This window comes from Pseudopipra pipra, chromosome 2, assembly GCF_036250125.1.
Source record: "Pseudopipra pipra isolate bDixPip1 chromosome 2, bDixPip1.hap1, whole genome shotgun sequence".
In the NCBI taxonomy this organism is placed as follows: domain Eukaryota; kingdom Metazoa; phylum Chordata; class Aves; order Passeriformes; family Pipridae; genus Pseudopipra; species Pseudopipra pipra.
In genome coordinates, this window is record NC_087550.1 from 119,559,419 (window position 1) to 119,586,115 (window position 26,697).

Sequence of the window (26,697 nt, forward strand, 5' to 3'; positions counted from 1 at the left end):
TGATGTCACAAAGGGGGCTCTGCCTGCCCCATGATGTCACCAAGGGCTATAACGGGCCATGGGACACGGGGCACTGCAGGTGGGCACCACCTCAGCCTCTGCCACCCCAGCAGTGTTGGGATCCCACCACTGGGACCCCAGCAGGTCACTGGGGAAGCTCGTCCCCAGCCTGTGCTGGTGACCTGGAGTGGCAGGGATGGTGCCATGAGGTCCCTGGACGTGTTCACCATGGGGGAGCTGGTTGCAGTCCTGATCCTGGTGCTGCAGCTCATCCTGGTCGCTGTCGTGCTGCGGGACAAGCGTCTCTGGGTAGGTGCCTCTGCACTGCTCTGTGGGCTGGCTTGGTTTGGGGTGGGCTGGGGTGGCACGTGGAGCATCGTGGGGGGCTGTGGGGTGGGCCCAGGAGCTGCTCCTGTCTCAGCCATCCGTGGTTCCTGCAGAGGATCCTGCAGAACTGGAGGTGTCCAAGGGCAGCGAGAGCCCAGCCGGAGGAGCAGAGCAGCGTGGACAGGGCGCAGGAATGGGTGGACACGTCCCCTGGCAGCTCCCAACGAAGTTCCATGAGCTACAGGAAGCATTTCCCAAGGTTCATCCAAAGCTCCCAGGACTCCCCGGCGCTCATTGAGGAGCAGCACAGCGAGCTGAAGGCACAGCTGGCCCAGCAGCAATACAGAGGAGGGGACTGCAGGGTGCTCCAGACCGAGGTGCCACTGGAGCTGCCGGGTCTGCTGGGGGGCAGAGAGTCTCCCCAGTGCCTTGCAGTGGAGCTGCCAGGGCCGGACATGAATGAGGGGACAGAAGAAGCCAAACATAAGAACACAGGACAGTGCAGCAGGGACTACACGACACTGCAACGCAGAAGATCCGTGCTGATGGCCAGGCTGCTCCCTAGACTAGTGGTGATTGTAAATCCCACAGTGTTGGAAAGCAGCAGCAGCAGCAGCAGCAGCAGCTCCATGGAGGTGCAATTCAGCAGCACCACCACTGGATGGTTCCCGGGGAAGCTCCGTGCCTGGCTCCAGAGATACCTGGAAGCCTCGCAGACACGCTTTGTTCAGCGCCGCCGGGGCTTCTGCATCCGTCTGAGGTCCCAGCGGTGGTGGCGGCGCTGGACCCAGAGGAGAAAAGGGCGTAGTAATCATGAGTAGTCAGGGAGGGGTGGAGGAATGGGGTGCTTCAGGATCCACCTGGACAGCCCAATCCCTGTCCCTCTCCAGATCCCCCTGTAGAGCCCTCCTGTCCTGTAGTAGACACACACTCTCACCCAACCTGTCCTCTGCAAACTGACTGAGGGTCCCCTCCTCTTCCCCACCCACCAGTGCTGTAGCACCATCATAGAAAATCACCAGTTTTGTCAAACATGATTTTGCCTTTATAAAGCCACGTTGGCTGTTTCCAGTCATCTCTTTGTTTTCCATATGCCTTATCATAGTTTTCAAGAGAATCTGCTCCATGATCTTGCTTGGTGCACAGGTAACACTGACTGGTCTGTAGTTCCCTGGGTCTTCTGCTTTCCCCTTTTTAAAAATGGGAGTTATATTTCCCTTTTTCAAGTCATCAGGGGCTTCATGTAACTGCCACAATTTTTCAGAAATGATGGATAGTGGCTTAGCAACTGTGTCTGCCAATTCCCTCAGGACCTATGGATGGATTTTGTTTGGTCCCATGGACTTGTTTACATTCAGGTTCCTTAGACGGTCTCAAACCTTATCCTCTCCTACAGGGGGCTCAGGGTCTTCATTCTCTCTACCCCTGCATTTGCCTTTCCTGACTTGGGTGGCGTGGCTGCAGCACTTGGTGTTGAAGACTGAGGCATAGAAGTTGTTGAGAACCTCAGCCTTCTCTTTGTCCAGGGTAGCCAGGTCTCTTGTTTCCTTCTGGTGAGGACCCATATTATCCCTCGTCTTGCTTGCAACATATCTATAGAATCCCTTCCTGTTATCCTTAATATCCTTGGCCAGACTCAATTCTAGTGGGCCTTGGCTTCCCTAACCTTGTCCCTAGCTTCTCTTACAGTTTCCCTGTAGTCCTCATTTCCACTTCCTGAAAGCTGCTTCTTTTGCTCTGAGTTTGCTCAGCAACTCCTTATCCATCCATGGAAGCCTCATGGCATTTCTGCCCCATTTCCTCACTGTTGGGATGCATTGCTCCCAAGCTTGGAGGAGGTGATCCCTGAAATTCAGCTGACTTCACGGCTGAGGAGGGGTGGGCCCTGCTGGGCAGCTCCTGGGATCACCTGGGCCCACGTTCCACAGGAGCTGCTGGGGGGGAGCAGTGGAGCATTAGGGTCTCTCAAGGAGGGGTGGTGAGAGCCTCTTGCAGCCCTGGGGAAGCCCCCAGATGCTCCTGAACATGGAGCATTGCCCAGGGAAGGGGCCGGGGGATGAGCCCTGTGCTGAGGGGCAGCACAGGAGGGGGAGCAGCACCCGAGCAGGGGGGGGGCACAGTGGGGGCGCAGGGAAGATTGTTCTCATCCTGCCTTTTGATTTCATCTTCCCGATCCCTCCCCAGTGCATTCCAGTGACCCCAGAAAATGAGGGGTTTGAGGGGAAAATGGGTTTAAATTGAGGTGAAAACCTCCTCCACAATTGTCTGTTTAAACTGAGGGGGACCCCACCTACAGCTGTGATTTGAAGTGTTTCAGTTGAAGAAAAACCTGCCTTTTCCATGATTTTAGAGGTTTTAATTGACACGGAATCCCTTATTCCCTTATTTTTTGGTTTAAATGGAAGGGGAAAACCTTTATGAGGCCATTTTGATCATCTGAAGGTTTAAATTGAGGGAGAATCCCTCTAGTCCCTCATTTTTGAGAGTTAAAATTGAGATGAACCTCTTTATGTGCCATTTTAAGAGTTCCATTACAAGGGACCTTCTTGGGGAAAAAAGGATTTAAAAAAGCCACAAAAATAGTGCTTCTTGAGGGGAAAAAGAGCGGTGGGAAGGGGAAGCATTTTAAAAATTAAAAAAAAAAAAGAAAAAAAAAGGAAACTGAAAATAAAATAAAAATAAAAACCAAACGAGAAAGAAAAGAAAATTAAAAATAAAGAGAATAAAAAAATAATGAAATTAAGAATGTAAAATACAAAAGAAAATTAAAGAAAAAAAAAGCGAGCAAACTAAAAAGGAAATAAAATGAAAAGTGAAATGAAACAGAAAACCAACCCTTCTTGGGCACCCCGTTTACTCCCCGCCCCGCCCTGCGACGCGTAAATTGGGGGTCACCCCTAAAATGTGAGAAGGGGACCCCAAAACATGGGTGGGGGAACCCCAGGGAGCCGAAAAAGCAGCGGAGAGGGAGCCGCGAAATGTGAGGGACGGGCCCCGGCAAAGCGGGCGAGGCGCGCGCAGCGAGAGAGCGGAGCCTGGTGGTCAGGCGGCGGGGGGGGCAACCACGGTGGCGACGGCGGCGCATGCGCAGTCGTTGGCAAGACGCCGGCGATCACGTGGAAACTAAGGGCAGCCAAGAGAGGGGACGGCGACGCATGCGCAGTGGTTCTCCTGCCGGTGCAGCGCTCCCTGCTCAACTTAAGGGCCGGTTCCGGCGGCACGGCGGGACTTGCGGTCTCCCGTCTCTCCCGGGGTGTGTGTGGGGGGAACAACATGAAGATTTTTGGGGTGAAAGCGCAGAAATTAGTGAGGGACGCTAATTTGGGTAAACTCGGTCACCGGCAGTAGAGAGCGACCGGACTATTTTCGACGGCGCACCACCAAAGATGGCGCCCTCCGAACCGGAAGTGCTCGAAGCCGCCCAAAAAGAAAGATGGCGGCGCCACGACCGAAAGTCCTCCAAGTCCGTACACAAATATGGCGGCATCGGCCAAGAAGTCCGCCAAGACCACAGTAAAGATGGCGCCGCCAGGACCGGAACTTAGCCCAGGCCACACTCAAGATGGCGGCGAGAGGCCCCTTGCCTCAGAGAGGCGTCTATCCTGCTGCCTGACCTCTGCCCCGACCCAGACCCCCGCCCCGCACCCGCAGCGCCGTCTCGCCGCCCCGCTTCCCGCTGTGGGAACAGGATGGGGCGCTCGGCGGCGCCGGGCGCGGGCGGCAGGTTCGCGAGCGGCGGCAGGCACCGGCACCGGCAGACCCCTCTCGGCGCCGCGGCGCGCGGCGCAGACGCGAGGACCCCAGGCAGACGGTCACCCCGTTCCGCTCCGCTACCGCTCCCGCCCCGCTCTGTCCCGCCGTGCCCCGGAGATGCTGTCGGGGCTGCGCCGCCACCTCCCCCCCCGGAAGCGACCCACGGCACCAGATCTGACGTCGGGCTCTGCAGGAGATCGTCCCCGGGGTAAGCGGCGGGGGCGCGGCGGGGACGCGGCCGCTCTTCTCCCGCGGCCATCGGGGGACTGCAGGCAGGGGAAGCGACAGGCAAGTTTCTCACCTCTGCGGAGAAACTTGCACCTGCGTGCCGCCGCGGGGAGAAGGGGCGGAGAGAGCGGCAGGCGACAGGGACGGGTTCGGATGTGCCCTGGCATTGCAGTTCCCCGGGGAGGGTCTGTGCTGCCTCAGGGACCCTGTCTGTGCTGCCAGGAGAGAGAAATCCTTTGGGAAGCTGGGATGGAAACAGCAACTCTGTGAATTGCCCAGCTTTTCCTAGGGAAGGGCAGGTTTTAGGGAAGAAAGGCCCGTCCTCGCGAAAGGCGCCGCGGGTCTCGCAAGGGGGGGGCCGCGCGGCTGCAGTGCCGTTCCCGGCCGTGTCCGCCAGGCGGCGACTGCGAGGCGGCGCCCGGCGGTCGGGGCGGGCTGGGAAGCGGAGAGCTGGAGTGTTTTGGCACTGCCGGGCTTCTCCGAGCTTCACTCCGGAGTGGGAGCTTTTTGTGGGACTGCACAGCGAAGCTGCCTGTGGGAATGACCCGGCTGTTGCTCGGTGTACTCCTAACGACAGTGTCTTTTACTCCGTGTTCCCAGGCTGCCTCTTTTCCTTCGGTCGCCGTGGGCACTGTGCCGGACGCCTCTGGCAGGACTAACTACCGTGGCTTTTACGTCCAGCGTGCTGTGCTGTGAACCTGCAGGTAAGAAAAGCTGGGAGTGCAGTCCCTCTGCTTGGATTGCTGTGTCTCTTTGGGAGTTGTTTCGGAGGGGAATGAGAGAGCGATTTGGTTTGAAGGGGACCTTCAAAGGCCACCCTGTCTTCCGTGGGCAGGGGCACCTTCCACTCTCATCCCCGGTTGGATGCTGCAGGTCCCATCCAGCCTGGCCTGGAACACTTGCAGGGATCCAGGGGCAGGCTCAGCTTCCCTGTGCAGTGCTTTCTAGTAGCTCTCCACTGGCATGGTGAAAAATGTTGTCAGCAGGTTGTGTGCGACGATGGTAAGCAGGACCCAGGTGAAAATTGCATTCTCTGAGGTGCAGAGGGAAATAATTCTCCTTTGAAGTCAAATGTATTGCGTTTTGCACGAGTCTCGTCTGCCTTATGTTTGAATTGCTTTCTGTTCTGGGCAGTTGTTTTAAATTAAACTTTTATTTTGTGTCTCCCCCCTCAGCATCCTGTCCGAGACAAAGCTACCTTTCTTTCCTCGTGGGAATGGACCGGCTGGGCTTTGGCAATCTGTCCCCTCGAAAGACAAAGTGACCTCTTCCAACAGGGGAAGACTGAAGCAAGGGGTGCCAGGAAGAACTGGAGTCTCTGGAGAATAAAAGCTGGAAGCGTGCCCCCGAAAGTCCCCAGCCCCGGGTGGTCAGTGGTCTGACTTGCACGGAGCAGTGGCCTTGGCCAGGAGCGGTCCTGCCGGCCTGTACTTTTAATTTCCTGCCCAGGCTGTAATTTTAATTTCCACTGGGTGCTGGCAAAGCCCCCCTGGGGGTGAGCCCCAGTGCCTGGCAGGAGCGGAGCGGGCTTGCGGGGAGGTGTTCACCCGGTCAGCGTCAGGAACCATCCTAACTGAGGCCTCGGTGAGTGCTTTTTGTGTGACTGGACAGTGAAGCTGTGTGAATGACCTGGCTATTGCTCAGTGTACTCCTAATTAAAGTGCCTTTTACTCCGTGTTCCCAGACTGCCTCTTTCCCTTCGGTCGCCGTGGACACTGTGCCGGACACCTCTGGCAGGACTAACCCCGTGGCTTTTATGTCCAGCGTGCTGTATGCCTGCAGGTAAGAAAAGCTGGGAGTGCAGTCCCTCTGCTTTGGTTGCTGTGTCTTTTGGGAGTTATTTTGGAGGGGGAATTTGGTTTGAAGGGGACCTTCAAAGGCCACCCTGCCTTCCGTGGGCAGGGGCACCTTCCACTCTCATCCCCGGTTGGATGCTGCAGGTCCCATCCAGCCTGGCCTGGAACACTTGCAGGGATCCAGGGGCAGCCTCGGCTTCCCTGTGCAGTGTGCTCTAATAGCTCTCCCCTGGCATGGTGAAAAATGTTGTCAGCGTGTTTTGTTCGAGGATGGGAAGCAGGACCTGGGGGAAAATGCCATTCTGTTAGGTGCAGAGGGAAGTAATTCTCCTTTGAAGTCAAATGGGTTTTGCACGAGCCTCGTCTGCCTTATGTTTGAATTGCTTTCTGTTCTCGGCAGTTGTTTTAAATTAAACTTTTATTTTGTGTCTCCCCCCTCAGCATCCTGTCCGAGACAAAGCTACCTTTCTTTCCTCGTGGGAATGGACCGGCCGGGCTTTGGCAGTCTGTCCCCTCGAAAGACTAAAGTGACCTCTTGCAGCAGGGGAAGACTGAAGCAAGGGGTGCCAGGAAGAACTGGAGTCTCTGGAGAATAAAAGCTGGAAGCGTGCCCCCGAAAGTCCCCAGCCCCGGGTGGTCAGTGGTCTGACTTGCACGGAGCGGTGGCCTTGGCCAGGAGCGGTCCTGCCGTCCTGTAATTTGAATTTCCTGCCCAGGCTGTAATTTTAATTTCCATTGGGTGCTGGCAAAGCCCCCCTGGGGGTGAGCCCCAGTGCCTGGCAGGAGCGGAGCGGGCTTGCGGGGCCCTCCTGGCAGGCGTTGTGTCTAAGGGAAGGGTAGGGGGGCCTTTGTCTGTCCCAGAGGAGCTTCAGTGTTCTTTGTTGCTCTCTGGAGGACTAAGAACTAAAAAAAATAAAAGCAAACGAGAAAGAAAAGAAAAGAAAATGAAATGAAAAATAAATAGAATAAAAAATTAAGGCAATAAAGAAGGAAAATGAAAGAAAAAAAATCAAAGCGAGCAAAGTAAAAAGGCCCTAATAAAATGCCAAGTGAAATGAAAGGGAAAACCAGGGCTTCTTGGGCACCCCGGGGTTTACTCCCCGCCCCGCCCCGCCCCGCCCCGCCCCGCCCCGCCGTCCGCCCCGCCCCGCCGTCCGCCCCGTGACTTGGGGGTCCCCCCTAAAGTATGAGAAGGGGACCCGAAAAGGTGGTCGGGGGAAGGGCGGGGAGCCGAAAAGGCAGCGGAGGGGGTGCCGCGAAATGTGAGGGAGGGGCCGGGGCAAAGCGGGCGAGGCGCGCGCAGCGAGAGCGAGCGAAGGCGGGCGGTGTGGGGGGGGCAGGCAAGGTGGCGACGGCGGCGCATGCGCAGTCGTAAGCGAGACGCCGGCGATCACGTGGTAAGTGAGGGCAGGCGGGCGAGGGCAAGCGGCGACGCATGCGCAGTGGCTCCTGTGCCGCTGCAGCGCTCCCCGCTCGACTTGAGGGCCGGCTCCGGCGGCACGGCGGGAGCTGCGGTCTCCCGTCTCTCCCGAGGTGTGCGCGGGGGGAATAACGTGAAGATTTTTGGGGCGAAAGCGCAGAAATTAGCGAGGGTCGTTGTTCGGGTAAAGCGGGGCACCGGAAGTAGAGAGCGACCGGGTTGTTTTGGAGGGCGCACCACCCGGACCGGAAGTGCTGCGAAGCCGTACACAAAGATGGCGGCGCCATGACCGGAAGTCCTCCAAGGCCGTACACAAAGATGGCGGCCCCGGCCCGGAAGTCGCCCGGAGGCCACACTCAAGATGGCGCCGCCAGGACCGGAACTTAGCCCGGCCACACTCAAGATGGCGGCAAGAGGCCCCCTCGCCTCAGAGAGGCGTTTTTCCTGGTGCCTGACCTCCGCTCCGCCCCGGACCCCCGCCCCGCGCCCGCAGCGCCGTCTCGCCGCGCCGCTTCCCGCTGTGGGGACGGGGCGGGGCGCTCGGCGGCGCCGGGCGCGGGCGGCGGGTTCGCGGGCGGCGGCAGGCACCGGCGCCGGCAGCCCCCTCTCGGCGACGCGGCGCGCCGCGCAGGCGCAGGACCCCAGGTGGTCGCCGCCCTCCCGCCCGCCCGCCCCGCTCCGCTCCGCTCCGCTCCCGCCGTGTCCCGGAGATGCTGTCGGGGCTGCGCCGCCGCTTCCCCCCCCCCGGAAGCGACCCACGGCGGCGGATCCGACGTCGGGCTCTGCAGGAGATCGTCGCCGGGGTAAGCGGGGGCCCGGCGGGGGGGCGGCGGCCGCTCTTCTGCCTCTCCCGCGGCCAGCGGGGCCTGCAGGCAGGGGAAGCGACAGGCAGGTTTCTCGCCTCTGCGGAGACACTCGCACCTGCGTGCCGCCGCCAGGAGAAGGGGCGGCGAGAGAGGCAGGCGGCAGGGCCGGGCTCGGATGTGCCCTGGCATCGCACCCCCCCCGCGGGGAGGGTCTGTGCCGCCTCAGGGACAGAGGAAGCGGATCTTGCAGGACCCCTTTGTTCGCTCGTTGAGCTCGCAAGAGACACAAGGGGCATGAAATCCCAAGGCAGCTGCGCCTGCCGGAGGGGTTGCAGGGAGAAGCAGCTGGGGGGGGGGGGGGGTTTGCTCTCTGCCCCTTTGCCACCTTCCCCTCGCTTCCCTGGGACTGCAGGGAATCCCAGCTCCCCTTGGCTTCTCCGGGGGCCTCGCGGCAGGGTTTCGAAGTGTGGCCCTGAGATTTTCTGGCCTTGGAACTGATGGCTGTTTCGGGGCACGTCTCCCCGGGCAGTGTGTCTTTTAACGCTTGCCGGGGCAGGAGAATTACGGCGGAAGAAAGCAAAGAAAGCCCAGAGCCTGGAGTAGGCAGGCCCGGGCCTCTGGCGAGCCCAGGCCTTGCTGCTCGGTGCCGATTGTGCCCGGGGCTTGTTCCTCACCGTTGGGGTCCAAATGAGAGGGGAGCAAGAGGCAGAACAGCCCGCTGCTGCTGCTGCTGCTGCTGCTGCTGCTGGGGCTGAACTGTCTGCAGTGCCCGGGGGCCGGGCAGGACTTGGCCCCGATGCCTGCATTGCTCTGCAGCGGCCAGGGAGGGGTCCCAAAAGTCATCCCCCCGCCTGCTGTGCTGCACAGCAGGGGCTGGCTAGGCCGGTTCCCGGCCGGGGGAGCCCGGGGGAGGCCGTGCTGGGGCTGAGGGGCTGCTGCTCTCTGGGCCTCTCGGGGTTTGCCTTGGAATCCCAAAGCCTGGGCCTGCGCGGGGGGGAGGAGGCAAAGGTGACTGTAAATTGGTCTGTTGGGGAGTGTTTTGGGGCCGAGTTCATGCTCTTGGCTTGTTGTGTGTCAATTCCCAGCCTCGGTCAGGGCTTCGCGGGGAGCGTTGCTGCTGCTGCTGCCGCTGCCGCCGCCGCCGGGAGAGAGAAGTCCTTTGGGAAGCCGGGATAAAAACAGCAACTCTGTGAATTGCCCAGCTTTTCCTAGGGAAGGGCAGGTTTTAGGGAAGAAAGGCCCGTCCTCGCGAAAGGCGCCGCGGGTCTCGCAAGGGGGGGGCCGCGCGGCTGCAGTGCCGTTCCCGGCCGTGTCCGCCAGGCGGCGACTGCGAGGCGGCGCCCGGCGGTCGGGGCGGGCTGGGAAGCGGAGAGCTGGAGTGTTTTGGCACTGCCGGGCTTCTCCGAGCTTCACTCCGGAGTGGGAGCTTTTTGTGGGACTGCACAGCGAAGCTGCCTGTGGGAATGACCCGGCTGTTGCTCGGTGTACTCCTAACGACAGTGTCTTTTACTCCGTGTTCCCAGGCTGCCTCTTTTCCTTCGGTCGCCGTGGGCACTGTGCCGGACGCCTCTGGCAGGACTAACTACCGTGGCTTTTACGTCCAGCGTGCTGTGCTGTGAACCTGCAGGTAAGAAAAGCTGGGAGTGCAGTCCGTCTGCTTTGGTTGCTGTGTCTCTTGGGAGTTATTTTGGAGGGGAAATTTGGTTTGAAGGGGACCTTCAAAGGCCACCCTGCCTTCCGTGGGCAGGGGCACCTTCCACTCTCATCCCCGGTTGGATGCTGCAGGTCCCATCCAGCCTGGCCTGGAACACTTGCAGGGATCCAGGGGCAGCCTCGGCTTCCCTGTGCGGTGTGCTCTAATAGCTCTCCACTGGCATGGTGAAAAATGTTGTCAGCGTGTTTTGTTCGAGGATGGGAAGCAGGACCTGGGGGAAAATGCCATTTTATTAGGTGCAGAGGGAAATAATTCTCCTTTGAAGTCAAATGGGTTTTGCACGAGCCTCGTCTGCCTTATGTTTGAATTGCTTTCTGTTCTCGGCAGTTGTTTTAAATTAAACTTCTATTTTGTGTCTCCCCCCTCAGCATCCTGTCCGAGACAAAGCTACCTTTCTTTCCTCGTGGGAATGGACCGGCCGGGCTTTGGCAGTCTGTCCCCTCGAAAGACTAAAGTGACCTCTTGCAGCAGGGGAAGACTGAAGCAAGGGATGCCAGGAAGAACTGGAGTCTCTGGAGAATAAAAGCTGGAAGCGTGCCCCCGAAAGTCCCCAGCCCCGGGTGGTCAGTGGTCTGACTTGCACGGACCGGTGGCCTTGGCCAGGAGTGGTCCTGCGGGAAGCACCTTTGCCCAGGCTGTAATTTTAATTTCCACTGGGTGCTGGCAAAGCCCCCCTGGGGGTGAGCCCCAGTGCCTGGCAGGAGCGGAGCGGGCTTGCGGGGAGGTGTTCACCCGGTCAGCGTCAGGAACCATCCTAACTGAGGCCTCGGTGAGTGCTTTTTGTGTGACTGGAGAGTGAAGCTGTGTGAATGACCTGGCTATTGCTCAGTGTACTCCTAATTAAAGTGCCTTTTACTCCGTGTTCCCAGACTGCCTCTTTCCCTTCGGTCGCCGTGGACACTGTGCCGGACACCTCTGGCAGGACTAACCCCGTGGCTTTTATGTCCAGCGTGCTGTATGCCTGCAGGTAAGAAAAGCTGGGAGTGCAGTCCCTCTGCTTTGGTTGCTGTGTCTCTTTGGGAGTTATTTTGGAGGGGGAATTTGGTTTGAAGGGGACCTTCAAAGGCCACCCTGCCTTCCGTGGGCAGGGGCACCTTCCACTCTCATCCCCGGTTGGATGCTGCAGGTCCCATCCAGCCTGGCCTGGAACACTTGCAGGGATCCAGGGGCAGCCTCGGCTTCCCTGTGCAGTGTGCTCTAATAGCTCTCCCCTGGCATGGTGAAAAATGTTGTCAGCGTGTTTTGTTCGAGGATGGGAAGCAGGACCTGGGGGAAAATGCCATTCTGTTAGGTGCAGAGGGAAGTAATTCTCCTTTGAAGTCAAATGGGTTTTGCACGAGCCTCGTCTGCCTTATGTTTGAATTGCTTTCTGTTCTCGGCAGTTGTTTTAAATTAAACTTTTATTTTGTGTCTCCCCCCTCAGCATCCTGTCCGAGACAAAGCTACCTTTCTTTCCTCGTGGGAATGGACCGGCCGGGCTTTGGCAATCTGTCCCCTCGAAAGACTAAAGTGACCTCTTCCAACAGGGGAAGACTGAAGCAAGGGGTGTCAGGAAGAACTGGAGTCTCTGGAGAATAAAAGCTGGAAGCGTGCCCCCGAAAGTCCCCAGCCCCGGGTGGTCAGTGGTCTGACTTGCACGGAGCGGTGGCCTTGGCCAGGAGCGGTCCTGCCGTCCTGTAATTTGAATTTCCTGCCCAGGCTGTAATTTTAATTTCCATTGGGTGCTGGCAAAGCCCCCCTGGGGGTGAGCCCCAGTGCCTGGCAGGAGCGGAGCGGGCTTGCGGGGCCCTCCTGGCAGGCGTTGTGTCTAAGGGAAGGGTAGGGGGGCCTTTGTCTGTCCCAGAGGAGCTTCAGTGTTCTTTGTTGCTCTCTGGAGGACTAAGAACTAAAAAAAATAAAAGCAAACGAGAAAGAAAAGAAAAGAAAATGAAATGAAAAATAAATAGAATAAAAAATTAAGGCAATAAAGAAGGAAAATGAAAGAAAAAAAATCAAAGCGAGCAAAGTAAAAAGGCCCTAATAAAATGCCAAGTGAAATGAAAGGGAAAACCAGGGCTTCTTGGGCACCCCGGGGTTTACTCCCCGCCCCGCCCCGCCCCGCCCCGCCCCGCCCCGCCCCGCCCCGCCCCGCCGTCCGCCCCGTGACTTGGGGGTCCCCCCTAAAGTATGAGAAGGGGACCCGAAAAGGTGGTCGGGGGAAGGGCGGGGAGCCGAAAAGGCAGCGGAGGGGGTGCCGCGAAATGTGAGGGAGGGGCCGGGGCAAAGCGGGCGAGGCGCGCGCAGCGAGAGCGAGCGAAGGCGGGCGGTGTGGGGGGGGCAGGCAAGGTGGCGACGGCGGCGCATGCGCAGTCGTAAGCGAGACGCCGGCGATCACGTGGTAAGTGAGGGCAGGCGGGCGAGGGCAAGCGGCGACGCATGCGCAGTGGCTCCTGTGCCGCTGCAGCGCTCCCCGCTCGACTTGAGGGCCGGCTCCGGCGGCACGGCGGGAGCTGCGGTCTCCCGTCTCTCCCGAGGTGTGCGCGGGGGGAATAACGTGAAGATTTTTGGGGCGAAAGCGCAGAAATTAGCGAGGGTCGTTGTTCGGGTAAAGCGGGGCACCGGAAGTAGAGAGCGACCGGGTTGTTTTGGAGGGCGCACCACCCGGACCGGAAGTGCTGCGAAGCCGTACACAAAGATGGCGGCGCCATGACCGGAAGTCCTCCAAGGCCGTACACAAAGATGGCGGCCCCGGCCCGGAAGTCGCCCGGAGGCCACACTCAAGATGGCGCCGCCAGGACCGGAACTTAGCCCGGCCACACTCAAGATGGCGGCAAGAGGCCCCCTCGCCTCAGAGAGGCGTTTTTCCTGGTGCCTGACCTCCGCTCCGCCCCGGACCCCCGCCCCGCGCCCGCAGCGCCGTCTCGCCGCGCCGCTTCCCGCTGTGGGGACGGGGCGGGGCGCTCGGCGGCGCCGGGCGCGGGCGGCGGGTTCGCGGGCGGCGGCAGGCACCGGCGCCGGCAGCCCCCTCTCGGCGACGCGGCGCGCCGCGCAGGCGCAGGACCCCAGGTGGTCGCCGCCCTCCCGCCCGCCCGCCCCGCTCCGCTCCGCTCCGCTCCCGCCGTGTCCCGGAGATGCTGTCGGGGCTGCGCCGCCGCTTCCCCCCCCCCGGAAGCGACCCACGGCGGCGGATCCGACGTCGGGCTCTGCAGGAGATCGTCGCCGGGGTAAGCGGGGGCCCGGCGGGGGGGCGGCGGCCGCTCTTCTGCCTCTCCCGCGGCCAGCGGGGCCTGCAGGCAGGGGAAGCGACAGGCAGGTTTCTCGCCTCTGCGGAGACACTCGCACCTGCGTGCCGCCGCCAGGAGAAGGGGCGGCGAGAGAGGCAGGCGGCAGGGCCGGGCTCGGATGTGCCCTGGCATCGCACCCCCCCCGCGGGGAGGGTCTGTGCCGCCTCAGGGACAGAGGAAGCGGATCTTGCAGGACCCCTTTGTTCGCTCGTTGAGCTCGCAAGAGACACAAGGGGCATGAAATCCCAAGGCAGCTGCGCCTGCCGGAGGGGTTGCAGGGAGAAGCAGCTGGGGGGGGGGGGGGGGGTTTGCTCTCTGCCCCTTTGCCACCTTCCCCTCGCTTCCCTGGGACTGCAGGGAATCCCAGCTCCCCTTGGCTTCTCCGGGGGCCTCGCGGCAGGGTTTCGAAGTGTGGCCCTGAGATTTTCTGGCCTTGGAACTGATGGCTGTTTCGGGGCACGTCTCCCCGGGCAGTGTGTCTTTTAACGCTTGCCGGGGCAGGAGAATTACGGCGGAAGAAAGCAAAGAAAGCCCAGAGCCTGGAGTAGGCAGGCCCGGGCCTCTGGCGAGCCCAGGCCTTGCTGCTCGGTGCCGATTGTGCCCGGGGCTTGTTCCTCACCGTTGGGGTCCAAATGAGAGGGGAGCAAGAGGCAGAACAGCCCGCTGCTGCTGCTGCTGCTGCTGCTGCTGCTGGGGCTGAACTGTCTGCAGTGCCCGGGGGCCGGGCAGGACTTGGCCCCGATGCCTGCATTGCTCTGCAGCGGCCAGGGAGGGGTCCCAAAAGTCATCCCCCCGCCTGCTGTGCTGCACAGCAGGGGCTGGCTAGGCCGGTTCCCGGCCGGGGGAGCCCGGGGGAGGCCGTGCTGGGGCTGAGGGGCTGCTGCTCTCTGGGCCTCTCGGGGTTTGCCTTGGAATCCCAAAGCCTGGGCCTGCGCGGGGGGGAGGAGGCAAAGGTGACTGTAAATTGGTCTGTTGGGGAGTGTTTTGGGGCCGAGTTCATGCTCTTGGCTTGTTGTGTGTCAATTCCCAGCCTCGGTCAGGGCTTCGCGGGGAGCGTTGCTGCTGCTGCTGCCGCTGCCGCCGCCGCCGGGAGAGAGAAGTCCTTTGGGAAGCCGGGATAAAAACAGCAACTCTGTGAATTGCCCAGCTTTTCCTAGGGAAGGGCAGGTTTTAGGGAAGAAAGGCCCGTCCTCGCGAAAGGCGCCGCGGGTCTCGCAAGGGGGGGGCCGCGCGGCTGCAGTGCCGTTCCCGGCCGTGTCCGCCAGGCGGCGACTGCGAGGCGGCGCCCGGCGGTCGGGGCGGGCTGGGAAGCGGAGAGCTGGAGTGTTTTGGCACTGCCGGGCTTCTCCGAGCTTCAGTCCGGAGTGGGAGCTTTTTGTGGGACTGCACAGCGAAGCTGCCTGTGGGAATGACCCGGCTGTTGCTCGGTGTACTCCTAACGACAGTGTCTTTTACTCCGTGTTCCCAGGCTGCCTCTTTTCCTTCGGTCGCCGTGGGCACTGTGCCGGACGCCTCTGGCAGGACTAACTACCGTGGCTTTTACGTCCAGCGTGCTGTGCTGTGAACCTGCAGGTAAGAAAAGCTGGGAGTGCAGTCCGTCTGCTTTGGTTGCTGTTTCTCTTTGGGAGTTGTTTCGGAGGGGAATGAGAGAGCGATTTGGTTTGAAGGGGACCTTCAAAGGCCACCCTGTCTTCCGTGGGCAGGGGCACCTTCCACTCTCATCCCCGGTTGGATGCTGCAGGTCCCATCCAGCCTGGCCTGGAACACTTGCAGGGATCCAGGGGCAGGCTCAGCTTCCCTGTGCGGTGTGCTCTAGTAGCTCTCCACTGGCATGGTGAAAAATGTTGTCAGTGTGTTTTGTTCGAGGATGGGAAGCAGGACCGGGGTGAAAATTGCGTTCTCTGAGGTGCAGAGGGAAATAATTCTCCTTTGAAGTCAAATGTACTGGATTTTGCACGAGTCTCGTCTGCCTTATGTTTGAATTGCTTTCTATTCTCGGCAGTTGTCTTAAATTAAACTTTTATTTTGTGTCTCCCCCCTCAGCATCCTGTCCGAGACAAAGCTACCTTTCTTTCCTTGTGGGAATGGACCGGCCGGGCTTTGGCAATCTGTCCCCTCGAAAGACAAAGTGACCTCTTCCAACAGGGGAAGACTGAAGCAAGGGGTGCCAGGAAGAACTGGAGTCTCTGGAGAATAAAAGCTGGAAGCGTGCCCCCGAAAGTCCCCAGCCCCGGGTGGTCAGTGGTCTGACTTGCACGGACCGGTGGCCCTGGCCAGGAGCGGTCCTGCCGGCCTGTACTTTTAATTTCCTGCCCAGGCTGTAATTTTAATTTCCACTGGGTGCTGGCAAAGCCCCCCTGGGGGTGAGCCCCAGTGCCTGGCAGGAGCAGAGCGGGCTTGCGGGGATGTATTCACCCGGTCAGCGTCAGGAACCATCCTAACTGAGGCCTCGGTGAGTGCTTTTTGTGTGACTGGACAGTGAAGCTGTGTGAATGACCTGGCTATTGCTCAGTGTACTCCTAATTAAAGTGCCTTTTACTCCGTGTTCCCAGGCTGCCTCTTTCCCTTCGGTCGCCGTGGACACTGTGCCGGACACCTCTGGCAGGACTAACCCTGTGGCTTTTATGTCCAACATGCTGTATGCCTGCAGGTAAGAAAAGCTGGGAGTGCAGTCCCTCTGCTTTGGTTGCTGTGTCTCTTGGGAGTTATTTTGGAGGGGAAATTTGGTTTGAAGGGGACCTTCAAAGGCCACCCTGCCTTCCGTGGGCAGGGGCACCTTCCACTCTCATCCCCGGTTGGATGCTGCAGGTCCCATCCAGCCTGGCCTGGAACACTTGCAGGGATCCAGGGGCAGCCTCGGCTTCCCTGTGCAGTGTGCTCTAATAGCTCTCCCCTGGCATGGTGAAAAATGTTGTCAGCGTGTTTTGTTCGAGGATGGGAAGCAGGACCTGGGGGAAAATGCCATTTTATTAGGTGCAGAGGGAAATAATTCTCCTTTGAAGTCAGATGGGTTTTGCACGAGCCTCGTCTGCCTTATGTTTGAATTGCTTTCTGTTCTCGGCAGTTGTTTTAAATTAAACTTCTATTTTGTGTCTCCCCCCTCAGCATCCTGTCCGAGACAAAGCTACCTTTCTTTCCTCGTGGGAATGGACCGGCCGGGCTTTGGCAGTCTGTCCCCTCGAAAGACTAAAGTGACCTCTTGCAGCAGGGGAAGACTGAAGCAAGGGGTGCCAGGAAGAACTGGAGTCTCTGGAGAATAAAAGCTGGAAGAGTGCCCCCGAAAGTCCCCAGCCCCGGGTGGTCAGTGGTCTGACTTGCACGGACCGGTGGCCTTGGCCAGGAGTGGTCCTGCGGGAAGCACCTTTGCCCAGGCTGTAATTTTAATTTCCACTGGGTGCTGGCAAAGCCCCCCTGGGGGTGAGCCCCAGTGCCTGGCAGGAGCGGAGCGGGCTTGCGGGGAGGTGTTCACCCGGTCAGCGTCAGGAACCATCCTAACTGAGGCCTCGGTGAGTGCTTTTTGTGTGACTGGACAGTGAAGCTGTGTGAATGACCTGGCTATTGCTCAGTGTACTCCTAATTAAAGTGCCTTTTACTCCGTGTTCCCAGGCTGCTTCTTTCCCTTTGGTCGCCGTGGACACTGTGCCGGACACCTCTGGCAGGACTAACCCTGTGGCTTTTATGTCCAGCGTGCTGTATGCCTGCAGGTAAGAAAAGCTGGGAGTGCAGTCCCTCTGCTTTGGTTGCTGTGTCTTTTGGGAGTTATTTTGGAGGGGAATGAGAGAGCGATTTGGTTTGAAGGGGACCTTCAAAGGCCACCCTGTCTTCCGTGGGCAGGGGCACCTTCCACTCTCATCCCCGGTTGGATGCTGCAGGTCCCATCCAGCCTGGCCTGGAACACTTGCAGGGATCCAGGGGCAGGCTCAGCTTCCCTGTGCGGTGTGCTCTAGTAGCTCTCCACTGGCATGGTGAAAAATGTTGTCAGTGTGTTTTGTTCGAGGATGGGAAGCAGGACCGGGGTGAAAATTGCGTTCTCTGAGGTGCAGAGGGAAATAATTCTCCTTTGAAGTCAAATGTACTGGATTTTGCACGAGTCTCGTCTGCCTTATGTTTGAATTGCTTTCTATTCTCGGCAGTTGTCTTAAATTAAACTTTTATTTTGTGTCTCCCCCCTCAGCATCCTGTCCGAGACAAAGCTACCTTTCTTTCCTTGTGGGAATGGACCGGCCGGGCTTTGGCAATCTGTCCCCTCGAAAGACAAAGTGACCTCTTCCAACAGGGGAAGACTGAAGCAAGGGGTGCCAGGAAGAACTGGAGTCTCTGGAGAATAAAAGCTGGAAGCGTGCCCCCGAAAGTCCCCAGCCCCGGGTGGTCAGTGGTCTGACTTGCACGGACCGGTGGCCCTGGCCAGGAGCGGTCCTGCCGGCCTGTACTTTTAATTTCCTGCCCAGGCTGTAATTTTAATTTCCACTGGGTGCTGGCAAAGCCCCCCTGGGGGTGAGCCCCAGTGCCTGGCAGGAGCAGAGCGGGCTTGCGGGGATGTATTCACCCGGTCAGCGTCAGGAACCATCCTAACTGAGGCCTCGGTGAGTGCTTTTTGTGTGACTGGACAGTGAAGCTGTGTGAATGACCTGGCTATTGCTCAGTGTACTCCTAATTAAAGTGCCTTTTACTCCGTGTTCCCAGGCTGCCTCTTTCCCTTCGGTCGCCGTGGACACTGTGCCGGACACCTCTGGCAGGACTAACCCTGTGGCTTTTATGTCCAACATGCTGTATGCCTGCAGGTAAGAAAAGCTGGGAGTGCAGTCCCTCTGCTTTGGTTGCTGTGTCTCTTGGGAGTTATTTTGGAGGGGAAATTTGGTTTGAAGGGGACCTTCAAAGGCCACCCTGCCTTCCGTGGGCAGGGGCACCTTCCACTCTCATCCCCGGTTGGATGCTGCAGGTCCCATCCAGCCTGGCCTGGAACACTTGCAGGGATCCAGGGGCAGCCTCGGCTTCCCTGTGCGGTGTGCTCTAATAGCTCTCCACTGGCATGGTGAAAAATGTTGTCAGCGTGTTTTGTTCGAGGATGGGAAGCAGGACCTGGGGGAAAATGCCATTTTATTAGGTGCAGAGGGAAATAATTCTCCTTTGAAGTCAAATGGGTTTTGCACGAGCCTCGTCTGCCTTATGTTTGAATTGCTTTCTGTTCTCGGCAGTTGTTTTAAATTAAACTTCTATTTTGTGTCTCCCCCCTCAGCATCCTGTCCGAGACAAAGCTACCTTTCTTTCCTCGTGGGAATGGACCGGCCGGGCTTTGGCAGTCTGTCCCCTCGAAAGACAAAGTGACCTCTTGCAGCAGGGGAAGACTGAAGCAAGGGGTGCCAGGAAGAACTGGAGTCTCTGGAGAATAAAAGCTGGAAGAGTGCCCCCGAAAGTCCCCAGCCCCGGGTGGTCAGTGGTCTGACTTGCACGGACCGGTGGCCTTGGCCAGGAGTGGTCCTGCCGGAAGCACCTTTGCCCAGGCTGTAATTTTAATTTCCACTGGGTGCTGGCAAAGCCCCCCTGGGGGTGAGCCCCAGTGCCTGGCAGGAGCGGAGCGGGCTTGCGGGGAGGTGTTCACCCGGTCAGCGTCAGGAACCATCCTAACTGAGGCCTCGGTGAGTGCTTTTTGTGTGACTGGACAGTGAAGCTGTGTGAATGACCTGGCTATTGCTCAGTGTACTCCTAATTAAAGTGCCTTTTACTCCGTGTTCCCAGGCTGCCTCTTTCCCTTCGGTCGCCGTGGACACTGTGCCGGACACCTCTGGCAGGACTAACCCTGTGGCTTTTATGTCCAGCGTGCTGTATGCCTGCAGGTAAGAAAAGCTGGGAGTGCAGTCCCTCTGCTTTGGTTGCTGTGTCTTTTGGGAGTTATTTTGGAGGGGAATGAGAGAGCGATTTGGTTTGAAGGGGACCTTCAAAGGCCACCCTGTCTTCCGTGGGCAGGGGCACCTTCCACTCTCATCCCCGGTTGGATGCTGCAGGTCCCATCCAGCCTGGCCTGGAACACTTGCAGGGATCCAGGGGCAGGCTCAGCTTCCCTGTGCGGTGTGCTCTAATAGCTCTCCACTGGCATGGTGAAAAATGTTGTCAGCGTGTTTTGTTCGAGGATGGGAAGCAGGACCGGGGTGAAAATTGCGTTCTCTGAGGTGCAGAGGGAAATAATTCTCCTTTGAAGTCAAATGTACTGGATTTTGCACGAGTCTCGTCTGCCTTATGTTTGAATTGCTTTCTATTCTCGGCAGTTGTCTTAAATTAAACTTTTATTTTGTGTCTCCCCCCTCAGCATCCTGTCCGAGACAAAGCTACCTTTCTTTCCTTGTGGGAATGGACCGGCCGGGCTTTGGCAATCTGTCCCCTCGAAAGACAAAGTGACCTCTTCCAACAGGGGAAGACTGAAGCAAGGGGTGCCAGGAAGAACTGGAGTCTCTGGAGAATAAAAGCTGGAAGCGTGCCCCCGAAAGTCCCCAGCCCCGGGTGGTCAGTGGTCTGACTTGCACGGACCGGTGGCCTTGGCCAGGAGCGGTCCTGCCGGCCTGTACTTTTAATTTCCTGCCCAGGCTGTAATTTTAATTTCCACTGGGTGCTGGCAAAGCCCCCCTGGGGGTGAGCCCCAGTGCCTGGCAGGAGCGGAGCGGGCTTGCGGGGATGTATTCACCCGGTCAGCGTCAGGAACCGTCCTAACTGAGGCCTCGGTGAGTGCTTTTTGTGTGACTGGACAGTGAAGCTGTGTGAATGACCTGGCTATTGCTCAGTGTACTCCTAATTAAAGTGCCTTTTACTCCGTGTTCCCAGGCTGCCTCTTTCCCTTCGGTCGCCGTGGACACTGTGCCGGACACCTCTGGCAGGACTAACCCTGTGGCTTTTATGTCCAGCGTGCTGTATGCCTGCAGGTAAGAAAAGCTGGGAGTGCAGTCCGTCTGCTTTGGTTGCTGTGTCTCTTGGGAGTTATTTTGGAGGGGAAATTTGGTTTGAAGGGGACCTTCAAAGGCCACCCTGCCTTCCGTGGGCAGGGGCACCTTCCACTCTCATCCCCGGTTGGATGCTGCAGGTCCCATCCAGCCTGGCCTGGAACACTTGCAGGGATCCAGGGGCAGCCTCGGCTTCCCTGTGCGGTGTGCTCTAATAGCTCTCCACTGGCATGGTGAAAAATGTTGTCAGCGTGTTTTGTTCGAGGATGGGAAGCAGGACCTGGGGGAAAATGCCATTTTATTAGGTGCAGAGGGAAATAATTCTCCTTTGAAGTCAAATGGGTTTTGCACGAGCCTCGTCTGCCTTATGTTTGAATTGCTTTCTGTTCTTGGCAGTTGTCTTAAATTAAACTTTTATTTTGTGTCTCCCCCCTCAGCATCCTGTCCGAGACAAAGCTACCTTTCTTTCCTCGTGGGAATGGACCGGCCGGGCTTTGGCAGTCTGTCCCCTCGAAAGACTAAAGTGACCTCTTGCAGCAGGGGAAGACTGAAGCAAGGGGTGCCAGGAAGAACTGGAGTCTCTGGAGAATAAAAGCTGGAAGCGTGCCCCCGAAAGTCCCCAGCCCCGGGTGGTCAGTGGTCTGACTTGCACGGACCGGTGGCCTTGGCCAGGAGTGGTCCTGCGGGAAGCACCTTTGCCCAGGCTGTAATTTTAATTTCCACTGGGTGCTGGCAAAGCCCCCCTGGGGGTGAGCCCCAGTGCCTGGCAGGAGCGGAGCGGGCTTGCGGGGAGGTGTTCACCCGGTCAGCGTCAGGAACCATCCTAACTGAGGCCTCGGTGAGTGCTTTTTGTGTGACTGGACAGTGAAGCTGTGTGAATGACCTGGCTATTGCTCAGTGTACTCCTAATTAAAGTGCCTTTTACTCTGTGTTCCCAGGCTGCCTCTTTCCCTTCGGTCGCCGTGTGTGTGCCGGACACCTCTGGCAGGACTAACCCTGTGGCTTTTATGTCCAACGTGCTGTATGCCTGCAGGTAAGAAAAGCTGGGAGTGCAGTCCCTCTGCTTTGGTTGCTGTGTCTCTTTGGGAGTTATTTTGGAGGGGAATGAGAGAGCGATTTGGTTTGAAGGGGACCTTCAAAGGCCACCCTGTCTTCCGTGGGCAGGGGCACCTTCCACTCTCATCCCCGTTTGGATGCTGCAGATCCCATCCCTTCCACTGAGGGCAAAGGGCCAGGTGAGCGTGGGATCCCTGAGCTGTGGGGTTGGGCTGTGCTGGGTGGGGCAGGTGGGTCCCCGTTGGTGAGCCCGAGCCTTGGCTTGGGGTTTCAGTAGCCCGGGGGGCCGAGCTGGGGGGTGTTTGCAGTTCTGCCAGGGCTGGAGCTGACACAGCGCTGGGGGAGAGCCTGGAGCTGGGCTGGGCCGGGGGACAGACGCAGGGGAGCTGGGGGAGGGTTTGGGACTCCCTGGGGGGAAAGGAGGGATGGATGGGCTGGATGGAGCCACGGGCCTGTGCTCCTGGGAACACACTTGTCCAGGGCGCTGGGATCCGGGTCAAACTCCAGTTTCCCTCGTGTCCAGGGATGCAGGGTCTGAGGGATTGGATTTCCCTGGGGGTTGCAGGAGACCAGGAGTGAGAGGAAACATGGTGCCAGAGCAGGCTGTGTTTCCCTGTGAGGACAGAGAGCCTGTGGGCTGAGGTGAGATTGCTGTGAGTGTTGGGATGAGCATTCCAGAGAATGGGGAGCTTGGAATTCCAGGTGCTGATGGAACCATCGCCTTAGGTGTGTTTAGTTTGTGTCTGTGGGAGCTGGGATTAGGGCTGGAGAGCTGTTGCTGGGAACGAAGGGTGGAGAAAACCTGCTCCACGGATGTGTAAGGAAGGATGGAGTAGCAGGGAAGGGGAGTATTTCTAGACAGTATCAATATTCTCCATGTGGGATGGAGCAGCGATGGGGGTGGTTCGGTTTGGCCTGGGCCGGTCAGGATCCACCATAAACAACCCACCAGACCCTGAACCCTCACTGGACATGTCCAGCCCCTCAACAGAAACCCAAGTCCTTCATTAACTGTTACAGAGGAAAAATGATTGGTAATTGCTTCTGATCTGTGGAGAATCTCCTTTGGAATGATCAAGCAGAGAGCGTACCAAGGCAAGCAGAGCATTTTGTTTGGCTCTTTTTTTTTTTCTGGTTTGTCATTTTCTGTTTGGCTTCAGTGTATTTTGTGTGCTCCTGTTCAGGAGGCAGTGTATTTTTACCTTGAAATTCGGGGTGATTTTGTTTGTTTGTTTAGGGTTTTTTTCTTTCCCAGTTGAATCAGGCCTAGTCCGATGTTGTCCTACAGGACTGCTTTGGTGCTGGGTCAGAGAGAGAGAAGGGGAATGACCTTTCATTCTCTTCCAAGCAGAAGTGGGAGGTTGTCTTGCCCCTCCCCAAAGCACTGCAGGCACATGGGAGTAGCTCCTTGCTGGCCCACCCAGTTCTCTGAGAAACACCCATGGGGGAGAGGTTTAAGTCTTAATGACAATGCTTTGGTCTCTTGGTGGCAAAGAGTGGGTCCTACAGTCCCAGCCTGATGAGGGAGAACAGGAACCTCTGTTCTTTGTGCAAACCTTCTGTTGCTCCTTGTGCAGTCTTTTCTTTCCGTTGTATGTGTTACTGTCCAGAATCTCTCTAAGGAAAGCTGTTAGAAATTTAGAGGTAGGACTGGGATTTGGGTCTGTTCCCTACAAACTGCTGCAAAGCCTGAAGGACCGGGCTGATGACTGTTCTTAACAAAGGGGGTTTATTAATATTCTGTCAGATTTCCCTCAGCTCTGGGCAGGACAGGCAAGGGTTCGGGTCGGGAATTGTGCAAGCAAGACCTGTTATTTCTCCTGTGCGTGTGTCAGTTTGGCAGAGCTGGGACAAGGAGGACTCGTGCGGGCACCTCCAGAGACAGCGGGAACGGGAGCGTGCTGCAGAGAAGGAAAGTTCCAGGGGGTGGGTGCTGAGAAATTTGTCCTTCCCTTGCCCTGTGCTCTGCACTTAGCAATGGGTCAAGTGCAGAAGTTTCCTGGGGACCCTGGAAAATGAGGCCGGGTCTGCTAAGAAAAGGGGGGCCAAAGGAGCAGGACCTGGGTCTGCGAGCGTGGGAGAAACAAGGGCCGGGTCATCCTCTGCCTCCAGGAGGGAGGGCAGCAGGAAAGGCCACGGACTAAAGCACTGAAGTGCCGTTCCCCAGGGAGCCCCTGCCCAGCACTGAACTTGCTTCTGCACTTGCTGTCCCTTTCCCAGCGGAGCCGAAGCGTCGGGTGCGGGTGCGGGGGGGATGGAGCTGCCAAGGACAAACTGGGAGGGTGTTTGCGAAGGAAGGGGGGAGAAGGAGCTCTTGACGTGCTTTTTTTAATTCTTCATCCCACAGAATTGCCACGAGAGGAAATACCTCAGAGGGGCTTCCCTCCAGATAAGCCCTGAATATGCCAGGAGGTTTCAGCCGGGAGAAAGGAGCTGTGGAAGAAAAGCAGCCTAAAAATAGCCAGCGGGGATCATTAGGTTTTCCAGCCAAGAAAAACAAGGACGGAGATGAGGGAATTGGGTTCCAATTCCTAATGATTTGGTGGGTGTAGGAATGATTTCTGTGTGTTTTCCAGTCCCTTTTGATTCCTGGGAAGATTTTAAAATGATGGCTTTAGCAATCAACTAAATTGGAGATGTTGTTTTTGAGAGGAAATGATGCCAAATAAATGCAGAGAGAGAGCGTGGAATCATCCGGGGATCCTGGAGTGGTTTGGGTTGGAAAGGATCTCAGGGATCATCTCCTTCCATCCCCTGCCACAGGCAGGGACACCTTCTAATAGACATCCAGCCTGGCCTTGGCCACTTGCAGGGATGGGGCAGCCACAGCTTCTCTGTGCCAGGCCACCTCCCCACCCTCCCAGGGAAGAATGTCTCCCTTATGTGCAATCTTTCCCTTTCTTCTCTGCAGGAAGTGGGCTGGGACAAGGGAATTGGCTCCCACGAGGCCGAGGATCAGAGCAGGCTCTGCACAGGGGACGACTTCCACTTCCGAACGAACGGGGAAGGGCACCTTCGTCCCCACCCCCGGCATGGGGACGGAGTAACATCTGCCTGCAGCTGGCTGGAGTTCCCGTTGGCTCTGGGCTTTCTGCCCACGGGCCGGGGATCATGGCCAGAGTCCTTCAAACCTGGGGAACAGTGGCCTTCACAGCATCCCTGCAGCCCGTCCAGGGCAGGCTGCTGCCCATCGGCCCCTGATCACAGGTGGATGTAGAAGTGATGGTGTTTAGGGAATGTTGATTGTATTTCCCTGACTTTAGCAACGTGGTCATTAAAAAGAGAAAAATAACAAGTCTATGGAAATGCCCTGCACGTGGGAGCTTGCAGCGCTCGGGATTAAACTTGGCTCTCTAATGTTAAAACTGTGGGCGAGGGGCGGTGGCCGAGCAGGGCCAGCGGCGGTGCCGGACGGGGCCGGCCCGGGGGTCCCATCCCCGCGGGGTCGCAGCCGCGGGACCCGCCCCCGCCCCGCGCGGCCCCTCCCGGCGCGCCCCGCCCGGCGTTGGGGGCTGCGGCCGCTCCCGGCGCTGCCGAGGCTGCCGGGGAGGGACCGGCCTGTGCCGGGGGCACGGGGTTCGTTCCTTGGGTTCGAGAGCGGCAGCGGGAGCGGCGCTGCGGGGCGGGACGGGCGGGAGGGGCCGGGTGAGGGCGGGGAAGCCGCGGCGGGGCCCGGGGGCTGCAGCTCTATGGCTTCCCGACTGGCTTTGCAGACATTTGCCACCTTCGGAGGAGGCACAAATCCCCGCGGAGCTGAGCAAGGGGTGCGGGGAGCGCAGGGAGCTGGGGCGGGGCTGTGACCAGGGCAGGGTGTGCGCAGTGCCCCAAACCCGCACCCAAAACCAGCCCGGAACAGCCCCAGAGCCCAGAGCGAAGCGCCGCGGGATCGCGCCGGCCCCGCCCCTCGACCCGCCCAGGCCCCGCCCCCCGGCTCGCGCCGGCCCCGCCGCTCGGCCCCGCCCTGCCCGCCCCCAAGAACGCCGCCGTCCCCGCTGCCCGCCTCGCTCCCCTTGTCCCGGGAGAGCTCCCGGCCGGACCGTGACCGCGGAGCTCCCACCGCCCTTCCCCGGCCCCAGCAGCGCCCGCCGGGGCTGCGGCGGCGGCGGGAGCCGCGCTGAGGGAACGGGGGCGGGGCCGGGCTGAGCGGGCGGGGCGGGGCCGCAGGGCCAGGCGGGCTGGGATTGGGCGGAGGCGCTCGAGTGCTGATTGGGCAGCGCTGCCTGCCCGCGCTATAAAGGGCTGGCGGGGCAGGTGCGGGCGGTTGTGTGTGAGGGCTGAGGGCGCGGCCCCGCTGCTGCCCAGGCTGCGGAGGGGAGAGCGCCTTGGCCAATGGGTTATGGACCGGGGCAGCCGGGGGGCGTTTAGGGGCGCCTTGTGCTGGGCAGCGGGGACCAGGTAAGCTCCTTACCTGCCGGGTGACCCCGGGGGGAGCCGTGGCCGGGCTGCGGGGCTGGTGCTCTCTGGGTGTCTCGGGTTTTGCTTTGGGATCCCAAACCCTTTCCCCGTGCAGGGTTATGAGGCAAAGACTGCTTTAATTTGGTTTTTTTGTGCTGCGTTAATGCTTTTTACTCGTTCTGTGTCCATTTGCAGCCTCGCTCGTGGTTTCCCCTGGGGCGGAGGCGAGTTGTGCTTCCTGCGGGGAGAGAGAAGGGCCTTGGGAAGCTGCTCCATGAGCCACAGCTGTGCCGAGTCTGGGAGTCTGTCCAGGTAAGAGCAGGGCTTGTACTGCCAGGGAGGAGCTGGGTTTGCTGTTGGAAGGTAGAATGTGCCCGTGCCTTTAAATGCAAGGACAGGCAGAAGCTGGGAGGGACCCTGAGCAGGTTTGGTGGCACGACAGCAGTTTGAAAAGACCTTGAGTGTGGGGGAAGTGTCCAGGGAAAATGATTCCTTTTTTGCAGGGAGGCAGTTTGCAAGGACAGGGGGGTTGCTGTGCTCTCTAGCAAAAATACTGCCCTTGAGATGTCCAGGGTGAGGAAATGTTGGCCCCGTGTGGGCTGGAGCAAAGGTGTGTGGGTGCCTGTGTGTGACAGCCGTGGGTGTGCAGGAAGGGGGTTCTGGTGCCACTGGAGCTGCCAGGGAGCCAAACAGGGCACAGTTGTCTGAAAAAGGCAAAAAGTCTCAGCTTCTGTTGACACCTGTACCAAAGGAGATGCAAATTTTCCCTTTCTCATCTGCAGACTTCACAAAGCTCCCAGGAAAGGAAGCTTTAGATTCCTCCCCAGCTTTATGCTAAAGGTTTCCTTCCTCCTGTCTCAGCACCCTTTCTGCTGTTGGGAGAGCACAAGGCAGATGGAGAAGATCCCCAGGCATCTGCAGGCACAAGGGACTCGTACAACTGAGATTTTCCTACAGCCCTTGTGAAAGGGACTTCCAGGATACTCTTGGGAATGTGCCAGCTCTCCTGC

At 58.8% G+C, this 26,697-nt stretch overlaps 1 protein-coding gene and 3 long non-coding RNA genes across 4 annotated transcripts; all 4 read left to right on the forward strand.

The window, feature by feature from the left end:
• The first annotated feature begins 30 nt into the window (after positions 1-30).
• On the forward strand, positions 31-1,402 carry LOC135410500 (uncharacterized). The gene is made up of 2 exons (XM_064647261.1): positions 31-309; positions 441-1,402. Exons 1-2 carry the CDS (start codon positions 31-33, stop codon positions 1,146-1,148), a joined length of 987 nt encoding a protein of 328 aa, XP_064503331.1. The 3' UTR covers positions 1,149-1,402.
• Positions 1,403-15,353: 13,951 nt separating this feature from the next.
• Positions 15,354-16,808, forward strand: LOC135410507 (uncharacterized). The gene is made up of 3 exons (XR_010428708.1): positions 15,354-15,759; positions 15,860-15,957; positions 16,413-16,808. It is a non-coding gene; the product is annotated as an uncharacterized LOC135410507 (long non-coding RNA).
• A 120-nt stretch (positions 16,809-16,928) lies between these two features.
• Positions 16,929-18,786, forward strand: LOC135410509 (uncharacterized). Its single transcript, XR_010428711.1, has 4 exons — positions 16,929-17,011; positions 17,482-17,890; positions 17,991-18,088; positions 18,544-18,786. It is a non-coding gene; the product is annotated as an uncharacterized LOC135410509 (long non-coding RNA).
• A 16-nt stretch (positions 18,787-18,802) lies between these two features.
• LOC135410508 (uncharacterized) lies at positions 18,803-24,587 on the forward strand. The gene is made up of 7 exons (XR_010428710.1): positions 18,803-18,943; positions 19,044-19,141; positions 19,612-20,020; positions 20,121-20,218; positions 20,674-21,074; positions 21,175-21,269; positions 23,640-24,587. It is a non-coding gene; the product is annotated as an uncharacterized LOC135410508 (long non-coding RNA).
• Positions 24,588-26,697: the final 2,110 nt, after the last annotated feature.